The sequence below is a fragment of the Drosophila persimilis genome, unplaced genomic scaffold, assembly GCF_003286085.1.
Source record: "Drosophila persimilis strain 14011-0111.01,24,50 unplaced genomic scaffold, DperRS2 tig00000732-arrow-arrow-pilon, whole genome shotgun sequence".
Classification (NCBI taxonomy): Eukaryota; Metazoa; Arthropoda; class Insecta; order Diptera; family Drosophilidae; genus Drosophila; species Drosophila persimilis.
Window position 1 is genome coordinate 548,514 of NW_020825345.1, and position 18,249 is coordinate 566,762.

Below are 18,249 nucleotides of genomic sequence, written 5' to 3' on the forward strand. Positions count from 1 at the left end.
TTAACAGATTGATGAAATATACCATTATATATATATTATTATATTTCGACGTCAAAATATTCAGAAGTGTATATAATAGACCGTAAATGGTCACAGTATATTTATGACGTCACGTCACCCTGAATGCCATGAATTTCTGCATTTGCAAGGGTACGCGATAGTATTTAATTTTCGAGAGTGCTGTAAAATTCAAACTTCTATTGTATAATCGTGTTATTAACTATATACCGGAAATATTATGTAAAATATACTAAGGAATTATTATGTTTAGAAAAATTATAGTGTTTGGATCCATGTATTGTAACAAATAAAAGAATTAGCTGATCGTCAAATAAAATACAGCACTATTTTATACAACTTTTTATCGGCGAATAGTGTTGATAAGTGAACGTAGGTCACTTTTTTCAACACTATTGCTGGCGTTCTCTTTCAAAATTTTCGGCTTGTTTATTTTTTTATGTAGCATTTGTGGGAATTTATTTCGAAAAGTGGTCAATCTAAGTACTTAACAAAGTAAACTATGATGTCCACTCGAACTTTCGGAGAAACAATTGAGGTGAGCAGACTACCGCCACGCAATGTGACTATCAAATGAATTTTCAATTGTTTGCGTTTGTAGGAGTACGAGGTACAGCACTTGTTGGGCAAAGGAGGCTTTGCTAGCGTTTACAAAGCAAGATGCCTGCACTCACATCAAGATGTGGCAATCAAAATGGTAAGTGATACACGTATGTGTTTAAGGAATATCTTTTAATTGGTGTACCCATAGATCGATAAGAAACTAATCCAGGGGACAGGACTCACGAGCCGTGTTCGACAGGAGGTTGAAATTCACTCTCGCCTTAAGCATCCTTCTGTGCTGCAGCTGTACACATTTTTTCAAGATGTGAATTATGTGTATTTGGTTTTGGAGTTGGCCCACAACGGCGAACTGCAGCGCTATATGAAGCAGCACCTTTTACGTCCCTTTACCGAATCCGAGGGGGCCACTATATTGAGGCAGGTGGTGGCTGGCCTCCTGTATTTGCATTCCCACAACATCATGCACCGTGACATTTCGCTATCCAACCTGCTGCTCAGCAAAGAAATGCATATCAAAATCGCCGATTTCGGCCTCGCAACTCAACTGAAACGACCTGACGAAAGGCACATGACGATGTGCGGCACTCCCAACTATATTTCCCCCGAGGTAGTTTCCCGATTGTCGCACGGCCTGCCAGCGGATGTTTGGAGTGTTGGGTGTATGCTCTATACGTTGCTGGTGGGGCGACCGCCGTTTGAAACCGAAGGTGTGGAATCTACGCTCAACAAAGTCGTGATGTCTGAATTTATGATGCCATCACATTTGTCCTTCGAAGCCCAAGACCTAATCCATAAGCTGCTCAAGAAAAGCCCACACGAACGCATTACTCTTGAGCAGGTCCTCCGGCATCCATTTCTGAAAAGAACGGTTGGTGGTTCATCGTATAGTACAACGCCTGGCGCGTTAAATGAATTCAGTCAAAGTCTTGCCAGTAGCGATAGCGGAATCGTAACATTCGCCAGCAGTAAGTAATGCCAACTATAGATCACTGTCCGCAGAAATTGAATAATAATTCTAAATCGTTTTGAAGGTGACTCTAGGAAATCGCACCGGCTTCGGTCTGTCGACAATTCTTCAGGACAATCAATGCCACAGATAATGGAAGAATATTTGCCGTCGTCTAATCTGGGCTACGATTCGAAGGAGCATCGACCTATTTACGAACAGCATGGCTCATATCTACCAACACCAGGCGACCAGTTGGAAAATAGAGACGCCAAATGGCCAGGAACAAACAACTTGGCACCGTTCACATCGGATAGCGACATGATACCGTCACCTGTGGGTGAGAAACGTCTCTTGATGCCGCCATTAGAAACGAAAAGATTGCAACCGACGCGTTATAAAACGAAAAATGCTATAATGAGTATTTTGCGGACTGGTGAGGTTGTCTTGGAGTTTGTAAAGTTTAAGGTCAAGTACAATGAAGATCGTATTACTGATATTTGTCGCATATCTGAAGATGGACGCCGTATTATAATCTATCAGCCGGATCCAGGACGGTGAGTACAACTACAAAAATAAAGCCTTTTATATTGGTTTCAGCTAACATTTTTGTTTCAGAGGCTTACCAATAAGAGAACACCCACCAGATCCGCTGATACCAAGCGAGAACTGCGTGTATAATTACGAGAATTTACCGAATAAACACTGGAAGAAATATGTGTACGCTGCCCGATTTGTGGGCCTGGTGAAGAGCAAAACACCGAAAATCACTTTTTTCAGTAGCCTTGGGAAATGCCAGCTTATGGAGACGATGACGGACTTTGAGGTTCGCTTCTATTCCGGAGCAAAGCTATTAAAGTCCTCCACGGACGGGGTCAAGGTGTTCAATTCGAATGGAGCAGTGCTTTCGGATAATGGCTGTGCGGAGGCACGCAATTTAATTGACCACGGAAATGAATGTTTCTCCCATTGCGTCAATATCAGTAATGCTCTGGAGCTCGCCCAGACTAAAGAGAATACGTGTTTTCCTGTCACAATTGGGCGACGGCCTGCCGCAGACATGCACGCGGGTCAACGTTTCGATGGTCTTAGGGACACTACAAACTTTGCATACTCCACTCCGAAATCAAATCAGGTAAATCGCTATTTAATTCAATTTCTAGAGATATTACTCAAACATTATATTCCTATAGGGCTCAATTAACTTTTCCGTGAGCACCATATCGACGACTCGAAGTGCCTCGGACTACAATTCAAATACACCGCGGCTCAACATGTTGGCTGCGCACCAAAATGTTCCAATCAAACGTATCACCGTTCCCGAAATTGGAATTGTTACGGAGGTACGATTTTTCACATTTTATTTTGCACCAAATGCTAATTTTGGAACCATTTCAGTTGTCCCATGGAGTTGTGCAAGTGCAATTCTATGATGGATCTATGGTCTCAGTAATACCAAAGGTGCAAGGAGGAGGCATAACTTATACACAGGCCAACGGTCTGTCTACCCATTTTGGCAACAACGACGATTTGCCATTTGCGGTCAGAGATCGAATCAATCAAATGCCACAGTTGCAAATGAAGTTAAAGTGCGCTCCATTGTTGGGGAACGCCAGAAGTGTAGACTGCCATTTAATGACGCCCAAAACGACAACGCCTTTTTACAATCGCATGATAATTTGACAAGTTGTGCATCTGATATTGATATGTTATGTTAAAAACACTCTTCGATTAATATTGTATTATAAAATAAAATTAAATATATTTTTTAATGTCTTCAACTTTTGTGAATTTAAAACTGAATTTTTAATCGTACTCTTAGCATAGCCAGGCAAAGGCTATTCTAAATTATCTATAAAACCACAGACGGAGATCCTGTACACCTCTATAATGTTACATTAAAAAACGTTAATCACTTTTCAAAAAGTTGACAGATTTAAATTTAAAAAATGTAATATTCGTGATGGGAGAGCAGCTAAGAAATCTTGTTTTATTTTATATGCCTCAGCCATAACTAAAAATAAAACGTTCAGATCTATAAACAAATCATTTATTGAAGTGCTTAGTGTTTCAAAATCTAGTTGTAAAGTTTCGGGGTTAGCATTGTACGTGTTTTGTATACATATTACTATTAGAAAAGTACAAAATATTTTATTGTATATACTCGTATGTATAATAAATGTAAGATTAATGTGTGTTGTTTCATTGTCAGATATCAAAAGTGATAGACATATGTTGTACGTATTTTATGAATATACATATAACTGCGGCAACCACAAGAAAATGCCTCAGATGGATAGATGCACGGATGGATTTCATTACACTAATGTACTGGGTAAATTGCCTTTTTAATCAAGTGTATTCAGCAATTCAGAAGAATCAATTTGAGCATAAAGTATTTATCAATTTATTGTGTAAGCTATTTGAAATAAAAGCATAAAAATACATATTTGATTATAAAAATAATAGATGTACGAAGCTTAATTTAATGGACGGTATAAATAAACATTTGAACGGAAAGCATAGGCAATGATAAAAATGAATGATAAAAGCGACAATGAATCAAATGTGAAGAAAATTCAACTAGATTTTAGTTATATTTCGAATTAATTGCTTGGTCATACAACTATTGTCTAACCAAATCAAAATGATTGCCAATAACTTGTCAAATTAATATAAAAAAAATGTATACATCAAAATGTGTACTCTTAATATTAGGTCTAAAAAAAATCTTAATTGTATCGTGTTGGCAGCATTGCACTAGTGCTGTGTTCGTTGTAACGTTTGCCAAAATGTCGCTCTCAAATGTCGCTTGTCTTCTCTTTAAGCTCAAATTGAATCTTCTGAAATATGTCCTAGAAACGATCCTTGGACGTAGCACTGTACTCCAGCTCGTTAAGGTTTTGCATTTCCTGCAGCTCTTGGAACTTTTCGTGATCACGTATGTGCGCATAGTTGGCCGAGAGGCACATGAGATAATGAACCAGGCTAAGAATGACTAAAAGGGTGGACAGCGTGGCCAGTATGAACATAACCTCAGCGTTCTCAACACCATCTTTACAGAAAGCCTTGATCTCATACTTTTCGCACACCTTCATGTCCTCAAGTTTGGTGTTTGGTGGGAACATAAAATCTGTAAAAATCATTCGAGGAATCAGGGAGTTTACTTCGGCTTTTGGTTGTGGCCAAAGATATGTACTTACGGAATTGTGTCAAATCTATGCAACTCTGTGAGTGCTCGACACTGGAGCACATGTTCCAGAACATGGTATATATGAAGGTAACAACAACCAGGAAACAAAGAATAAGACTCCACACGAAATTGAGCAGGTACGTGATGCCCATAAGTACGGCGCAGGAGATCCGGCCTCCAACGCGTGACCGCCAGGCTCTATACACCTTATAGCGCGTGGCGCCAGTAGCCAGAAAGCCAACGAAAAGTATCATAAATCCAAGGGCTGCCATGCCAGCTCCAATTATTACAAATATCATCTGCACAGCTTCGATCCTGAAATATTAATAATGCTTAAACATGCTGCGGATAAATGGAATAATGGGTTAGGCTTACCATATTAATCGCAAGTGAAATACTTGGTCTACCATTATGACAGTGAGCGATGCCCCTCGGTACATGGTGAAACAGAAGATACCCACTCCCAGGAGACACATCAGAGTGGCTATCATCGTGGCGTAGGGGATACGTGCCATGCATGATTGGCAGCAGTCACCTAAAAGGAATTTCAATATATTTTTATTAAATTTAAACAAAAAAGGTATCTTCCATTGGTAAAGGAACATACATACGGAATATGTGTACGATGAAAGTGAAAGATAGAGTTTTAAAAGGGTTCACGATTTCAGTAGACTCAATTTATAAACTCGCATGAAAATTCTTGTAGCTCTACTGATTGGAATGATTAGCTCAATAAAATCGTATCTGCGGTCGGCAGGGTTTTTAAACCACAAAAAAAACCCCTTCTCAGTGAAACACGAGTCGAGTGCCGCGTTTTGCACACGACATGTAATTTGTTTTTTTTTTTGTAATATTAACGGACATTGTCTTTCGCAGAATTAGATTCTGCAGTAGTACTATACTTTCAATGGATTCTTTAATTTGTTTGAAAAGGAAATATTTTTGAACAGAAACAAACCGACAGACTCGGCCAATTGTTCAGACACGAATAGTCAAACAGGCGTCAAAACAATAAACAAATCAGTAAAATATATTGACTTTACTCAGTGCTCGTGCTGTGGTACATCTTAAAATTTTAGCTTTAAGAGGTTCACTTAGGTATACAATATATGGTGTATAAAGGTGCCATACGGAGGAAAAAGGTTTATCTTAAGGGAATATATATGTATGTATGTATGTACTAGAAATGGATAAGATAACAAAATGTAGCACGGGCAGAGGTGATAGCCTACAACAGAGTGATTCACTTAAAGCTAAATAGTACTGGTATGCGAGAGAGTGCAGCAGTTTCTTGGTGACGTATTGCCACAGAAAAAAACAATGAAAATTTGCGCAAGTGAAATATAAAATTGATTTGTGAAACAAAACCAATATACATATCCATTGACTTTGTCGTACCTTCGCCACCACGCTCTGTGTACCTATCCAAGGAGTGTTCCGATCGGTACGAAGGGCGTCGTCGATTTTGTATGTTGCCCCCATTGTAGGGATTGTTATTGTAGGCACGTGTAAGCACACCACCGTCATCTTCAAAGTTCGTCTCGAGTAGGATCTCCTCTCGGGGATCTCGTATGCGATCGCGATCGTTCATTTTGCCAGGCATATTGCACAACGGAATCTTAATTTGATCAGGCGCTTGTAAAATTCAGAAGTTACGGAATCGTTTTAGCTATTGTCAATAAAATTTATAAGTTTAAGCTGCCCTGCCTGCGCATGAATCACACAATCACAAAATCCGACGTCATCAGAGACATTTGGTTTCGCTGCCTTCCGGATCAGCAGATATACGAATATTAAAACAGATACCGATCTCGATATAATTAATAATATTTCGAGTGAGCATGGAACGACAACCACCTGTCGTCGCCGTAGCAAAGAGCAAACTCAGAATGGTCGTTCGTTCAGTTCAACTCCGAAATGTTTCTCAGTCGACCGCGACTGATAACTTTGCTCTGTTAACTTTTTTCACTCGGAACCGAATGTGACGCTTTTCCCGTCAGTTTCTCTCTATCAACGATAAGTAGTTACGGGTATATGTATAAATATACATACATATGTACATACATATTTGTGTTGTGTGGGTACATATATGTACACGGATGCGTACGTCGCTGCAAATTGGAAAACATTGCTCCCAGGCACAGGCCCGGCCCTCAATTGAATGAAACAGACAATTAATACAGTCTCCAAGATCGCTTGGATAAGTTCTTTTCTTTGCTCTGCATAGGGTCAATTAGTGTCAACATTAAGGGAATATACCAATATAGACTTGTATGTTCATGAAATTCAAAGGGAACATACTCATGAACATACATACATATGTACACATGTAAGTAGCTAGAAGGAGCGATCGTGACTAATTTACAAACCGATTGAAAAATGCAGCTTTAATGTTGTGAGCACGATTTATATAATCACAGCTGTTTTAGTATATTTTGAAGAGTAAAGAAGATTCACAATTTTTAACAAACAGGAAAGGATTTAGCTGGAGTTTCTTGTTCGGATTCCGATAAAGCAGACAAACGACAATACAACGTTTTGTTGAGGTAGCTTTAAAACTTAGACGCCTAAGAATCAACGTGATCAAGAATGTATATTATGCCTCTAACATAATTTGAGATGCTTATATTATTATAATTATTCATTTATACGATTTTTAGTTTAATTGAATCCAATGCATAATTTACGAGTCAACGCTCAATAGCTGAGTAGGTGTTACATATGCAAAAGTACATACATATGCATACAAAAGTCCCAAAAAAGCTATGTTTTTTGTTAGCCAGAATCGTATTAGTGGTTAAAATAATATGTTTGTGTGTTTAAGTTATTTGTTTACTTACCCATTTTAAACGGCGCTTGTTAGGAGCTTGGAAAGTAAATTTAGAGCATTTAAACAGTCCACTCTAATAATTCAAGTGCATACATGTATGTATGTACATATGTATCGCAATTTGTAAGTTGCATCTACGGAGACGCCTTCTGCGTATGTATCGCTTCAGTTGGTGGTATGAAACAAGTTTTTAAGGTGTGAGCCTAGGTGGCAGTGAGAGCAACCTGCGCCTTACAAATGGTAAAATTCACTCCAAATGCTTATAACACACTTATTGAAACCGTATATTATTCAGATTTCATATTGTTTTGTCACGTTTCTGGCGGTACAATAAATTTAAAGTCCTGAGATTCCGATTCTATTTTCAAAACAAAGAGCATAAATAAATAAAGTGTATCTACTCTTGACGCGTTTAAGCGGGGCAGTGCTGTAAAACGAATTAAATCGTTCTCTTTGGTTAATTGTCGGAAATAATATATCTAGATTGTGAAATTTGGTTTATTATAAGTCCTATAAACTAATATGTTTTCTCCAAGACTCGTTAATTTTAAATACTCTCTTTTATTGGATTGTTTATAAAATAGGACTTAAATAAAAAAGGCTAACAAAAAAGTAAATTGTTTACATGGTAGCTACACATTTGCTACATTTTTGTGTAAAATTGCATGTTGCTGGTTCACATAGAAATATGGACATTTGTATACCCTATTTCCAAGTTGCTCTGAAACAAATTTTTAGCAATGACGTTTTCTCAGATCGTAATTTTTCTGACCTATGCATGAGCATTTTATATCCGGATATCTTCTTGGTATCTTCAAGAACACAATGAATATGTTGATATTGAGATTTTCAATTAACTAACAACTCTAACCACAGGACGTATTAGCCAGCTAGTGCTGTAGTGCACTTCTACATGGTTTCTACATTTACAAATTTTTTTCAGTATCTAAAAAAGCTACAAGGTGTGCGACACAGAGAATACAAATGATATACATTGGTCACACTATTCATTTCGTAAGATTCTCCAAAACAAAACAGAAAATTTTATTAATATTTTTAAAATATGCTGACAGCGTTTAGACCTAATTCGCCAACAGCAATTGTCGTTGTAAGTCATAGAATAAATAGAGGTTTATATTTTAATTAATTATTAATTTATTGTCAATCATTTTGCAGCGTGCAGCATCTACAAATGCAAAAAAACTCGAGGAGATTCGAGAACGTTTGGCTAAAGGGCCAAACTTTCAGGACTTTGTCCAAAATCCGGATAATTTAAAGAATGTGGGCGAAAACTATGATGGGAAATTGCGTCGTGAGAAGGGAGAGGAGCAACGCTTGCGTCTGCCGCCATGGCTGAAGACCACAATACCAATGGGCAAGAACTACACAAAGATTAAAGAGCAGCTGCGAGAACTAAAGTTATCCACCGTGTGTGAGGAGGCTCGTTGCCCCAACATCGGAGAGTGCTGGGGCGGCGGTGAAAATGGAACTCAGACTGCCACGATTATGGTGAGGCTGCTTGACCCTGACTGATAACATAACCAAGCGTGCTTATTATGTACATATTTCGTTGTAGCTTATGGGAGACACTTGCACACGCGGCTGTCGTTTCTGTTCCGTAAAAACAGCACGCATACCGCCACCTCTCGACGAAAATGAGCCCGTGAACACCGCCAAGGCAATCGCGTCTTGGGGCTTGGATTACATAGTGCTGACATCAGTCGATCGTGATGGTTTGTATTCGTATTTCTAATGTGAAATACTTAATACTTAATTGAAATTCTTCATGTGCCATAGATTTGCCAGATGGGGGATCGAAACATATTGCTCAAACGGTACGAGAAATCAAAGCTCGGTAAGAACTTAAATTTGTTTCATAAACCCCGCTAACAATTATTTTTATAGTAATTCTAATATTTTTGTCGAATGTCTTGTGCCGGACTTTCGTGGGGATCTGGATTGTGTGGAAACGATCGCAAACTGCGGTCTGGACGTCTATGCGCACAACATTGAAACCGTAGAGAAGCTAACGCCCTACGTTCGAGACAGGCGTGCCCATTATAGGCAAACACTTCGGGTGCTTACCGAAGCAAAGCGTTTTAATCCCAATCTAATCACAAAAAGCTCCATTATGCTTGGCCTTGGCGAAACTGATGAAGAGATTGAAAAAACTATGACAGATTTGCGAGAGGCTGGCGTCGAGTGCTTGACCTTGGGTCAGTACATGCAGCCCACAAACAAACATCTCAAAGTCATTGAGTATGTAACGCCTGAAAAGTTTAAGCATTGGGAAGAGCGTGGAAACGATTTGGGATTCCTCTACACAGCTAGTGGCCCTCTTGTCCGCAGCTCGTACAAAGCTGGCGAGTTCTTTATATCGAGTATATTGGCAAACCGGAAAGCAAACCAATCGAAAGACAGTGCACCAAAAAACTAGATTAATTCGTGATATGTAGAGTTTTTGATTTATCCGAATAAGGCCTAGTGTTTTGATAGATTTGTTTTAAGTGTCGCCTGCGTATGTCTGCGTATGCATCGCTTCAGTTGGTGATATGTGTATATGTTTGTACACATATGCGAATATATTTATAAAAGAAATTCTAACAAACGTTGTTTATGTGTATAAGACATCTAATCACAAAATTATGTAGTATACTGTCTATATCTTAGGATCCAATAAAAGGAATCTATTCAAATACATTCTCAAATGGGAACATGTTCGTTAATATTTCATAGATATATAGATATCTATGTTCCGAATTGTTGCAGTTGTACCATAAAATTTTGGAGTACAGTTTACTGCGAGTTCGGCAATGGAGTATTGCAAGAGTATGGGGTACCTGGCTCGTAATGGGCTTCATTTTTATACCCGGTAGTCGAAAAGGTTAGGTAAATATATATGTATTAATTTTTTGGTGGATAGAAGGAAGCATTTCCGACCTCATAAAATGCATATTCTTGATCAGCATTAAAATCAGAGTCGATATAGCCATGTCTGTCTGCTCGTTTATGTTGATGAGCGCCTAGATCTCAGAGACTATACGAGCTATAGGCCCCTGTGGCATCTACAATTTTAAAGATACGAAGAGATAGATAAAGATAAAGATAAAGATAGAGAATGACCATATCTAGCATATTGCCAAATCTGGATCAGATCGGATCATTATTATAGCTAGAAGGAACAAATGATATTTCAGGCGCGCTCTCTCTCTCTCTCTCTCTAAATCGTGAAGTGTTCGCCCCCAGTCGGAGGGGAGCGAGATATAACGGTTGGTGTTGTTGTGGCCGAGATAGATCAAATATTTTAATATTATAATCAAATAGTTCAATAGGTGGCAAGAGAATAAACAAAGTGCAAGAATACACATTGGAACATAACTAGCAGTCGTAGTTCCTTCTCTTTCTGTCTTATGTTTTTCCCCATCTCTTATGACAAGTGCGAGCAAAATGGAGAGAGGTAGCGAAGATATCCTTCCTGCATTAAACTACAAATCCATTCCACCCTTTTGCGAACAGACATTCCAAATCTATGATATCTAAGAAAAAAGTCTAAGAGACAAGAAAAGGTTTGGAAATTTTGAACTGTTAATTGAAATGCTTCTACAAAATTTTAAGGAAAATGACAGTGACGGCGATGATACTCATGTGGTTAGTGGTTAGTATAGTGGTTATGTCTGTTTAAGACTATTTGAGGTAAAGAATAATACTATTTAATAAGGAACGAATGATCTCAAATAAAGAAAAGTCCGTTTTTGTTACTTTTTTATTGATGCAAAAAAATGGTTACATCGGTACATTTACGGCATTTTAGAAAATAAGACGGTATATTTCGGCATATTTCTGGGGGTCGGACCGTATATTTGATCTATAAATCTACGGTCACACTGCTGTTGGCTGGACAATTGTTTTGTTTGGTTTTTTGTGTGTGTAAAAAACAAAGAAATTGCATTGCAAGATGCCGCGCCTTATAAGCAGGCCTGAGCCTGCACCCACCTATTCGAATTTGGTAAGCACCTGAGCAAATAAATGGTTCAATTGAATTTTAAACTTGAATGCCCTCAGAGCACTCGAACGCTAGTATTGAGAACATAATAGGTACATATTACTTATCTTATGTATGTACATATTTATGAACCAGTATGTGTTGCCACAACCACAGTAATAGAGATAACGTCCACAGATCATAGCATAGTGTCAGATTCACTCATATAATATACTTGTACCATATATATTTGTACCATATGTCTTCGAATTGTAATACCATTTTTACCAACAGGTTGGATTTATATTCATTTTTAATTTAATAGTTGGAACGGGCGCATTAACTTTACCTGGAGTGTTTGCCAAAGCAGGATGGGTGTTAAGTCTTATAGTAATTATATTATTAGCCACAATAAGCTACATGACAGTTACCTTTATTATTGAAGCAATGGCTTGCGCGAATGCTATCAAAAATTGGCAAACTCTTCAGGCCCTTCGTCATCATAGTCGAAGCTCCGCAGAAAGCAGTGAAAATGATGATGCCTCTGCAGACGATCAAGGATCAGATCTTAGAGATCTCGAGCGAGTTCCATTGACCATTCAAAATGCTGAAAACCATTATTATCAGCTGTCACATAAATTCGAATTGGGCGAAATGGCGACAATTTTTTTCAACGAACTCGGCCGCATCATGTTTTTCTTGTGCCTCATTGTTTATCTCTATGGAGACTTGAGTATCTATTCTGCTGCAGTATCAAGGAGCCTCCGGGACGTTATATGGTAAGATCTTATGTAAACCTTAATTACCAAGAGAGCGTTAAACACTCATAATTTTAGTGACCAGACAAATGCTACAGATTCGCCAAACTCGAGACTGATGTTTTGGCCTGGGGACTTCAGGAATAATACAGCCCACGCGTGTTGGAAAGAGCACACAATATCGCGATTAAGCGTGTATAGAGTGATTTTAATTGGATTCACTCTCATATTCGGTCCATTTGCTGCATTCAGTATTCAGAAAACCAAATATTTGCAAATTCTCACAGCTATTTTCCGTTGGATGGGTAAGAAATAAGTTTATTTATTAAATTGTTAGCTTGTAAAGCATTAAAACTTATTCACAGCGTTTACTCTGATGATCTGTATATCCTTGAAACTGTTGATCTCAAGAGGACCCAGAGGGCACCCTGTAAGCTTTAATGTATATGGTATTCCCTCGCTGTTTGGCGCTTGTGTATACTCTTTTATGTGTCACCATTCACTTCCTAGCCTATTGGCGCCACTTAAGCATAAGTTGATGGTATCGAAAATACTTTCATTTGATTATACTATCATTTGTGCTTTTTATATAGTACTAGCCATGACAGGTATATTCGCTTTTGATCGGATTGAAGACCTTTACACACTAAACTTTCTTCCTTACGATGTCGACTACACAGACTTTGCATCAGGTTTACTAATAGGCATTGACTATTTTTTGGCACTTTTCCCTATTTTCACTTTGTCTGCTAGTTTTCCAATTATTGCGGTAACGCTGAAAAACAATCTTCAAACTCTTTTTCTAGACATGTCTCGCTATGACACCTATAGTCCGTTCGTGCGTATACTCTTCCCTTTATGTGCAATTATTCCACCATTTTGTGTCACATATTTTACGGAAAGTTTGGCAAGTCTTGTGGCATTTACAGGGAGCTATGCCGGGACTGGAATACAATACATTATCCCTGTCTTTTTGGTTTATTTCGCTCGACGCACTTGCTCAGAACTTCTGGGAAGTGGTATAGTTAATAGTTTTGAAAGCCCCTTCAAATCCAGTGCTTGGTTGATTTTTGTTATCATTTGGTCTATTTTATGCGTCTGTTTGGTAACCGTTAATATGGTCAGTTAAACGGAAGTCTTTCAGGTCGACCAATTGGTTAGGAAATTTAAATTTTGCCGCTAGAAGTTTTAAGAAACTACATTTAAGCGAAACAAATTTCGTAAACAAAATTTTACACAATCTTTTTATGTAGATTTGTATTTAACATTTATTAAGTAAGTCAGTATTGAAATTGGCTGTGAAATAAACGATTTTCGATTATATTAACCATATTATGCATACATATATTGTATGGTTTGACTTTATATAAAATTAAATATTGGAAACAATATATGTGACTTGACTCTATATACAATTATATATTATAAAGGAATAATTAACTTGAATTTATATAAAATTAAATATTATATATAATTTACTGTTGAAAAGGATAAAAATAAACAAAGTTCGTTTTCGTTTCAAAGCAGGTCTAAATCATTTTCAGGAATACCCTATTTGTATTCGCCAGCAAAGTTGATCGAGACATGAGCAACATTGTCCCGCAACATTTGAACGGATTCAGCAACATTCTCCATACATCCTTGGGAAAAAAGTAATATGGAATTGAGGAAATGTTGGTCATCTCAGGCTCCATGAGTGCAGAAAGTCTCTTATCTCTTATTTAGCTCGTCTCAACGAAATTTATCAGTTTATCGTGTTCTCACAGAGCCCTATGCATGAAAAGGAAAAAAATATCAATCTGAGAAAAAGCCATTATTAATTACGCTTCAAAGCAGTTTGGAAAACCGAATTTTAGCATTATTAAAAGTAAATAGGGTATACAAATGTCCACTTTCGTAGGTGAAACCGATTGGCCAGCAACAATGACGTAGCATTCCGACCACACTTACGTTTCATTCCGTACACACTTACGTTTTTGCTCTGACGTTTTTTGTTTTAAATAAAGGTTTATAAACGATCCAATTAAAGCGAGTCCTTAAAATTACCGAATCTTGTAGAAAATTGATTCAAAAATCAAACAAAATTGTGTGTTCAGTGCTAAGGGTCCTCGCTAGCTGGTAATATTAGTACGAATATAAAAATCGGGGAATATCAACGCAATCAGGGATGGCAGCGCTGCTGGTGTCGTGTGTCCACCAAACAACACTATTTTCGGCGCGGGTAGGCTGTAGGATTGCATGCGATTGCTTTGTTTATTCATTTTAAGAACGATATTGTTAAAAATGTCTACGTCAGTAGAGAGCGGCAAGGGCTCTCATAGGAAACTAGACCTAAAAGTGGAAAACTATCCAACATGTGCCGTGGAGGCACTTGCTCGCATAGGTAAGATGATCAAGTTCGAATATATTATTGCCTGTCTAATACTTTTTGCTTTGCAGAAACTCTAATTGCTAGCCGAAATAAACAAAATTTAGTAATGCAAATTATTTCTGAATATATTTTCTTGGAGCGGAATAAGGATGGAGACGGGCGAAAGTCGCAGTCGTTGCCGACTAGCCAGATGACATTGTTTCAAGAGTTTCAATTGATAATTACGCTCGTTGAATACTTTTCGAGGCCAGGACGGGATGCAACGCGTAATGCTATATTTCTATCCCTGTTTGGCAGTCACCTAACACCCCAACGTTCCAAGTTGTTGTCCAGACTTATAAGTACGGCAGTTTCTGGATCAGTGGCACCGCTGCTTTCCTCGGCCGGTACGTGGATGCAACAAGTTGGCTGCAAGACCCCACTGAGTCTTGAAGTTGCGCAAAACATTGTGAGTGATTTTATATTGTACTCTCGTAAGACACCCGAGCAACTGAAGCAATTGCCTATGGTTGGCCCGCATTTTGCGGCAAACTTTATGGTTGCTGCGGCCGATCTCTACCTTAATGAGCAGCGATCAGCCGCACTAATACCACCCCCGGATGCTCTTTTGGATGCGATTACTGAATGGATGACTGAGAATCCCACCTTATGTCAAGCATCTCAACAGCCACTGGTTCTGCCAGCTGGTGCTATTGCAATGCCATTCGCTACCCCGTTGGCTGGTCTCTTGCGATGGGTAGTACTTGCGCCATTGGTTTCCAACAGACCCACGTATAGCAACCTACATTTATCTGTCTTGCGAACGCTCCAACAACTTGTAACCAGTGGAGAGTCGACCGCTCTACCCTTCCAGGACTTGATGCAGATTATTAAGTCTTTGCAGAACTACTGCGCTCGGTTAAGTGAATCTAGTGTGGATCCACATTCGGATGCTGCGTATCAAAAGTGCATGGAACGGTTTTCGCAAGCTGTGCAGATCGCCCTTTGCTCCAACTGCATAACAAATCAGATTCAGCTCCTATGCGTATTAGAGTCATTGCCAACACACAAGCTCATGGACATCGTTATAGCTTCTCATAAAAAGCTGTAGTTGTTTATTCTTTTAGGAATACAAAATGCCACATTAATCGAAATTATTGGCAATAGTTAAATTTATACATTTTTTAAATAAATATAAACCATTTTTGAAAAGATTGAGTCTTTTATTATTAATTTAATTCGTCATCGATTTCGGGTGTTGCCACACTGGAAAAAGTATCATCATAGCGCGCATGACTAGGTTGTAACAAGGTGCAGGATACGCCAAGGAATTGTTCAGAAATCAATAATCATTTCAGTTTCAAACTTTCTTCTTAACGTGTGTTATTTTTTGTTCATAACAAAGCTGTCGCATCTCTCTGTTAGTGTAAAAAAGTTATACAGATATTATATGATGCAATGAATCCAGTACCGAGTCGCGAATTTTTGGAAGTGCATCCGCTTCACCAGCATCAACCGCATTGCAAGCAGCAATGTTTTGTCTTTACAGAAATATCAGATATTGAGCTTCCCGCGGAAATAACCAAGTTCGGTGGTGGCAACGAAAAGATTAGATGCAGCAATGGCGGCATTCCGTCTTACACCTCCAAAAAGGATTCCAGCAGTGAGCTATCGGGGGAGCGCCCAGAAAGGTCCCGTGGTCGAAGGATTCTGCTGGGCGTGGGCCTGGTACTCTTATGCATCGGCATGGCTGGTGGCATTCCATTGGCCTTACAGCTTCGGTCCTCTTCTCTGCTGGAGGCCCGCCTGTCATTCATTCGACGCTTGTTGACAGAATCGCCGCTCATTGAGGGATCCTGGAAGCCACCAACTACGACGAACTTGAACAGCAGCAACTTGTTCGAGGTGCGCCAAAATCACATAGGCGCAGTCCTGTGGCCAATTGCTGTGCCTTGTGGTGCGCAATACCTAGACGCGGTTCAGCTAGCTCTGGAGGGCATCGATAAGGCAAAACGGATTACTGCCGCCAGCGACCTAATGCATATCGTGGAGTCGGCCGATGAAATGGAGCAAACTCATATCAGGGGCGAAGTGGCTGTTCTGATGGGCATCAGTGGGGGCCATGCTCTGGGCACAAGTCTGGCAGTTTTGCGTTCTATTTATTTGCTGGGAGCCCGATTTGTCGCCATAACTAGCTTAGAGTGCACAACACCATGGGCAGCAGCTGCTATACGAAGGCGAGATCATCTCATAGAGGAGAATGTAACGAATTCATTTAACGAATTCGGAGAGGTGGGTACCAATCAGCAGATTATTCAGAGGAAGCCTTGCTTATCCAATTTATTGCAGAAAATGCTTCTTGAAATGAATCGCTTGGGAATGTTAGTGGAGATATCTCAACTTAGCGAGTCAGCGATGCTTGCCGTCTTGCAATCTGCAAAGGCTCCGGTTCTTTTAACAAACGCTACACCACTTTCTATTTGCAACAGCACAAGTATTTCTTCCATACCGGACCACGTGCTTAGGTGGGTGTGACTACATCATGATTTTACTTATCAGGAGTTCAGCAACAAGTACAAAATGGTTTATTTATTACAGTCTTTTGCCAGAGAATGGAGGAGTCGTTTTGCTCAACTTAGAACGGTGTGGAGATCGAACATTAAGCGTTCGAGAGGCAATTAATGCCATTAACTATGTGCGGAAAGTATCCGGAGTAGATCATATTGGACTTGGCGGAGCACCGAAGAGCTATGCTCTTTTGCTAGCAGAGTTGGCGCGGGATAGGGTGTGGGGTAATGCTGCTATAAAAAAGCTGGTTGGTGGAAATGTTATGAGGATTTTGCGCGAAATTGAGACCTTGAAGAGCCGCTTACCATTATATGAGGAGTGGATTCCACATGAGTCAATTGAAAGCAATTCATATTGTCGCTACCCAGAGTCTTGAAGAGACCAAATAAGAGTAAAGATTTGTTCTCTAAAATATATTTAATTACTTTATCGAAACACCACACCCGGAATTTTATAAATTTCGTAAATAATTTAGCCAGATGTATCGATGTATTTAGCAGAGAAATCGACTTTATCATGAGAAGCTGATTTACAAGCGTTTCGCTTCAATAAGGGTTACAAAAGTATTATTACATTAAAAATAGTTTTATTGTTTATTAAATAGTGTCAAACATCTTAACCAATTTCCCAAGCAAGCATATGGGGAAACCTCGAACGATTGCACCCTGTTCCTGTATTTTCTGTTCACAACAGACACTCAAACAAACTTCCAACTTAACTCTCAACATTAAGATGTGCAAACTTATTCGGGGTATTAAACAACTTCAATGAATAAAAATTAAATATTAAAAAATAATAGCCCAATGCTTATAGCCTTTATGTTACTTTCTATCCAAGTAGTGATTTAGAGGTCAGTTGGTCGGTTGCGCCAGCAGACTTTATCCGGCAGTCCGTGAAGTGTGTAAAGCTGAAGGAGTGGGTGCATCCCGGGTGGAGCTGAGAGAGCAGAGCGTAACCTGAGTCATGAGTCGTATCAAGGGTCGTATTAGCAACGGATGCGTTTTGTGCCACACCAGGCGGCAGCAGTTATGGAACGAAGC

General features: G+C 39.1%; 6 protein-coding genes across 8 annotated transcripts; 5 read left to right on the forward strand and 1 right to left on the reverse strand.

Moving 5' to 3' along the window:
• The first annotated feature begins 491 nt into the window (after positions 1 to 491).
• LOC6603338 (serine/threonine-protein kinase PLK4) lies at positions 492 to 3,272 on the forward strand. The gene is made up of 7 exons (XM_002028286.2): positions 492 to 556; positions 620 to 715; positions 770 to 1,547; positions 1,614 to 2,085; positions 2,147 to 2,663; positions 2,722 to 2,871; positions 2,927 to 3,272. The coding sequence occupies exons 1-7, from the start codon at positions 521 to 523 to the stop codon at positions 3,209 to 3,211; spliced, it is 2,334 nt and encodes a 777-aa protein (XP_002028322.1). The 5' UTR covers positions 492 to 520; the 3' UTR covers positions 3,212 to 3,272.
• Positions 3,273 to 4,258: 986 nt separating this feature from the next.
• On the reverse strand, positions 4,259 to 7,588 carry LOC6603339 (neuronal membrane glycoprotein M6-a). Of its 2 annotated transcripts, none has more exons than XM_026992306.1 (4): positions 7,562 to 7,588; positions 5,097 to 5,256; positions 4,732 to 5,036; positions 4,259 to 4,661 (listed from the first exon to the last, which is right to left on the reverse strand). In XM_026992306.1, the coding sequence occupies exons 1-4, from the start codon at positions 7,563 to 7,565 to the stop codon at positions 4,384 to 4,386; spliced, it is 747 nt and encodes a 248-aa protein (XP_026848107.1). In that variant the 5' UTR covers positions 7,566 to 7,588; the 3' UTR covers positions 4,259 to 4,383. The 2 variants fall into 2 exon arrangements, with proteins under 2 accessions (XP_026848107.1, XP_002028323.1); XM_002028287.2 differs by lacking the exon at positions 7,562 to 7,588 and adding an exon at positions 6,120 to 6,750.
• A 1,013-nt stretch (positions 7,589 to 8,601) lies between these two features.
• Positions 8,602 to 10,210, forward strand: LOC6603340 (lipoyl synthase, mitochondrial). The gene is made up of 5 exons (XM_026992257.1): positions 8,602 to 8,659; positions 8,728 to 9,060; positions 9,128 to 9,284; positions 9,349 to 9,406; positions 9,457 to 10,210. Exons 1-5 carry the CDS (start codon positions 8,615 to 8,617, stop codon positions 9,986 to 9,988), a joined length of 1,125 nt encoding a protein of 374 aa, XP_026848058.1. The 5' UTR covers positions 8,602 to 8,614; the 3' UTR covers positions 9,989 to 10,210.
• A 1,264-nt stretch (positions 10,211 to 11,474) lies between these two features.
• Positions 11,475 to 13,626, forward strand: LOC6603341 (transmembrane protein 104 homolog). 2 transcript variants are annotated; one of them, XM_002028289.2, is made up of 4 exons: positions 11,475 to 11,557; positions 11,828 to 12,312; positions 12,370 to 12,596; positions 12,657 to 13,626. In XM_002028289.2, the coding sequence occupies exons 1-4, from the start codon at positions 11,507 to 11,509 to the stop codon at positions 13,418 to 13,420; spliced, it is 1,527 nt and encodes a 508-aa protein (XP_002028325.1). In that variant the 5' UTR covers positions 11,475 to 11,506; the 3' UTR covers positions 13,421 to 13,626. The 2 variants fall into 2 exon arrangements, with proteins under 2 accessions (XP_002028325.1, XP_026848072.1); XM_026992271.1 differs by having other exon boundaries at positions 11,493 to 11,557; positions 11,859 to 12,312.
• Positions 13,627 to 14,350: 724 nt separating this feature from the next.
• LOC6603342 (uncharacterized protein C7orf26 homolog) lies at positions 14,351 to 15,853 on the forward strand. The gene is made up of 2 exons (XM_002028290.2): positions 14,351 to 14,674; positions 14,731 to 15,853. The coding sequence occupies exons 1-2, from the start codon at positions 14,530 to 14,532 to the stop codon at positions 15,750 to 15,752; spliced, it is 1,167 nt and encodes a 388-aa protein (XP_002028326.2). The 5' UTR covers positions 14,351 to 14,529; the 3' UTR covers positions 15,753 to 15,853.
• A 227-nt stretch (positions 15,854 to 16,080) lies between these two features.
• Positions 16,081 to 18,005, forward strand: LOC6603343 (dipeptidase 3). Its single transcript, XM_002028291.2, has 3 exons — positions 16,081 to 16,933; positions 16,991 to 17,166; positions 17,240 to 18,005. Exons 1-3 carry the CDS (start codon positions 16,100 to 16,102, stop codon positions 17,583 to 17,585), a joined length of 1,356 nt encoding a protein of 451 aa, XP_002028327.1. The 5' UTR covers positions 16,081 to 16,099; the 3' UTR covers positions 17,586 to 18,005.
• Positions 18,006 to 18,249: the final 244 nt, after the last annotated feature.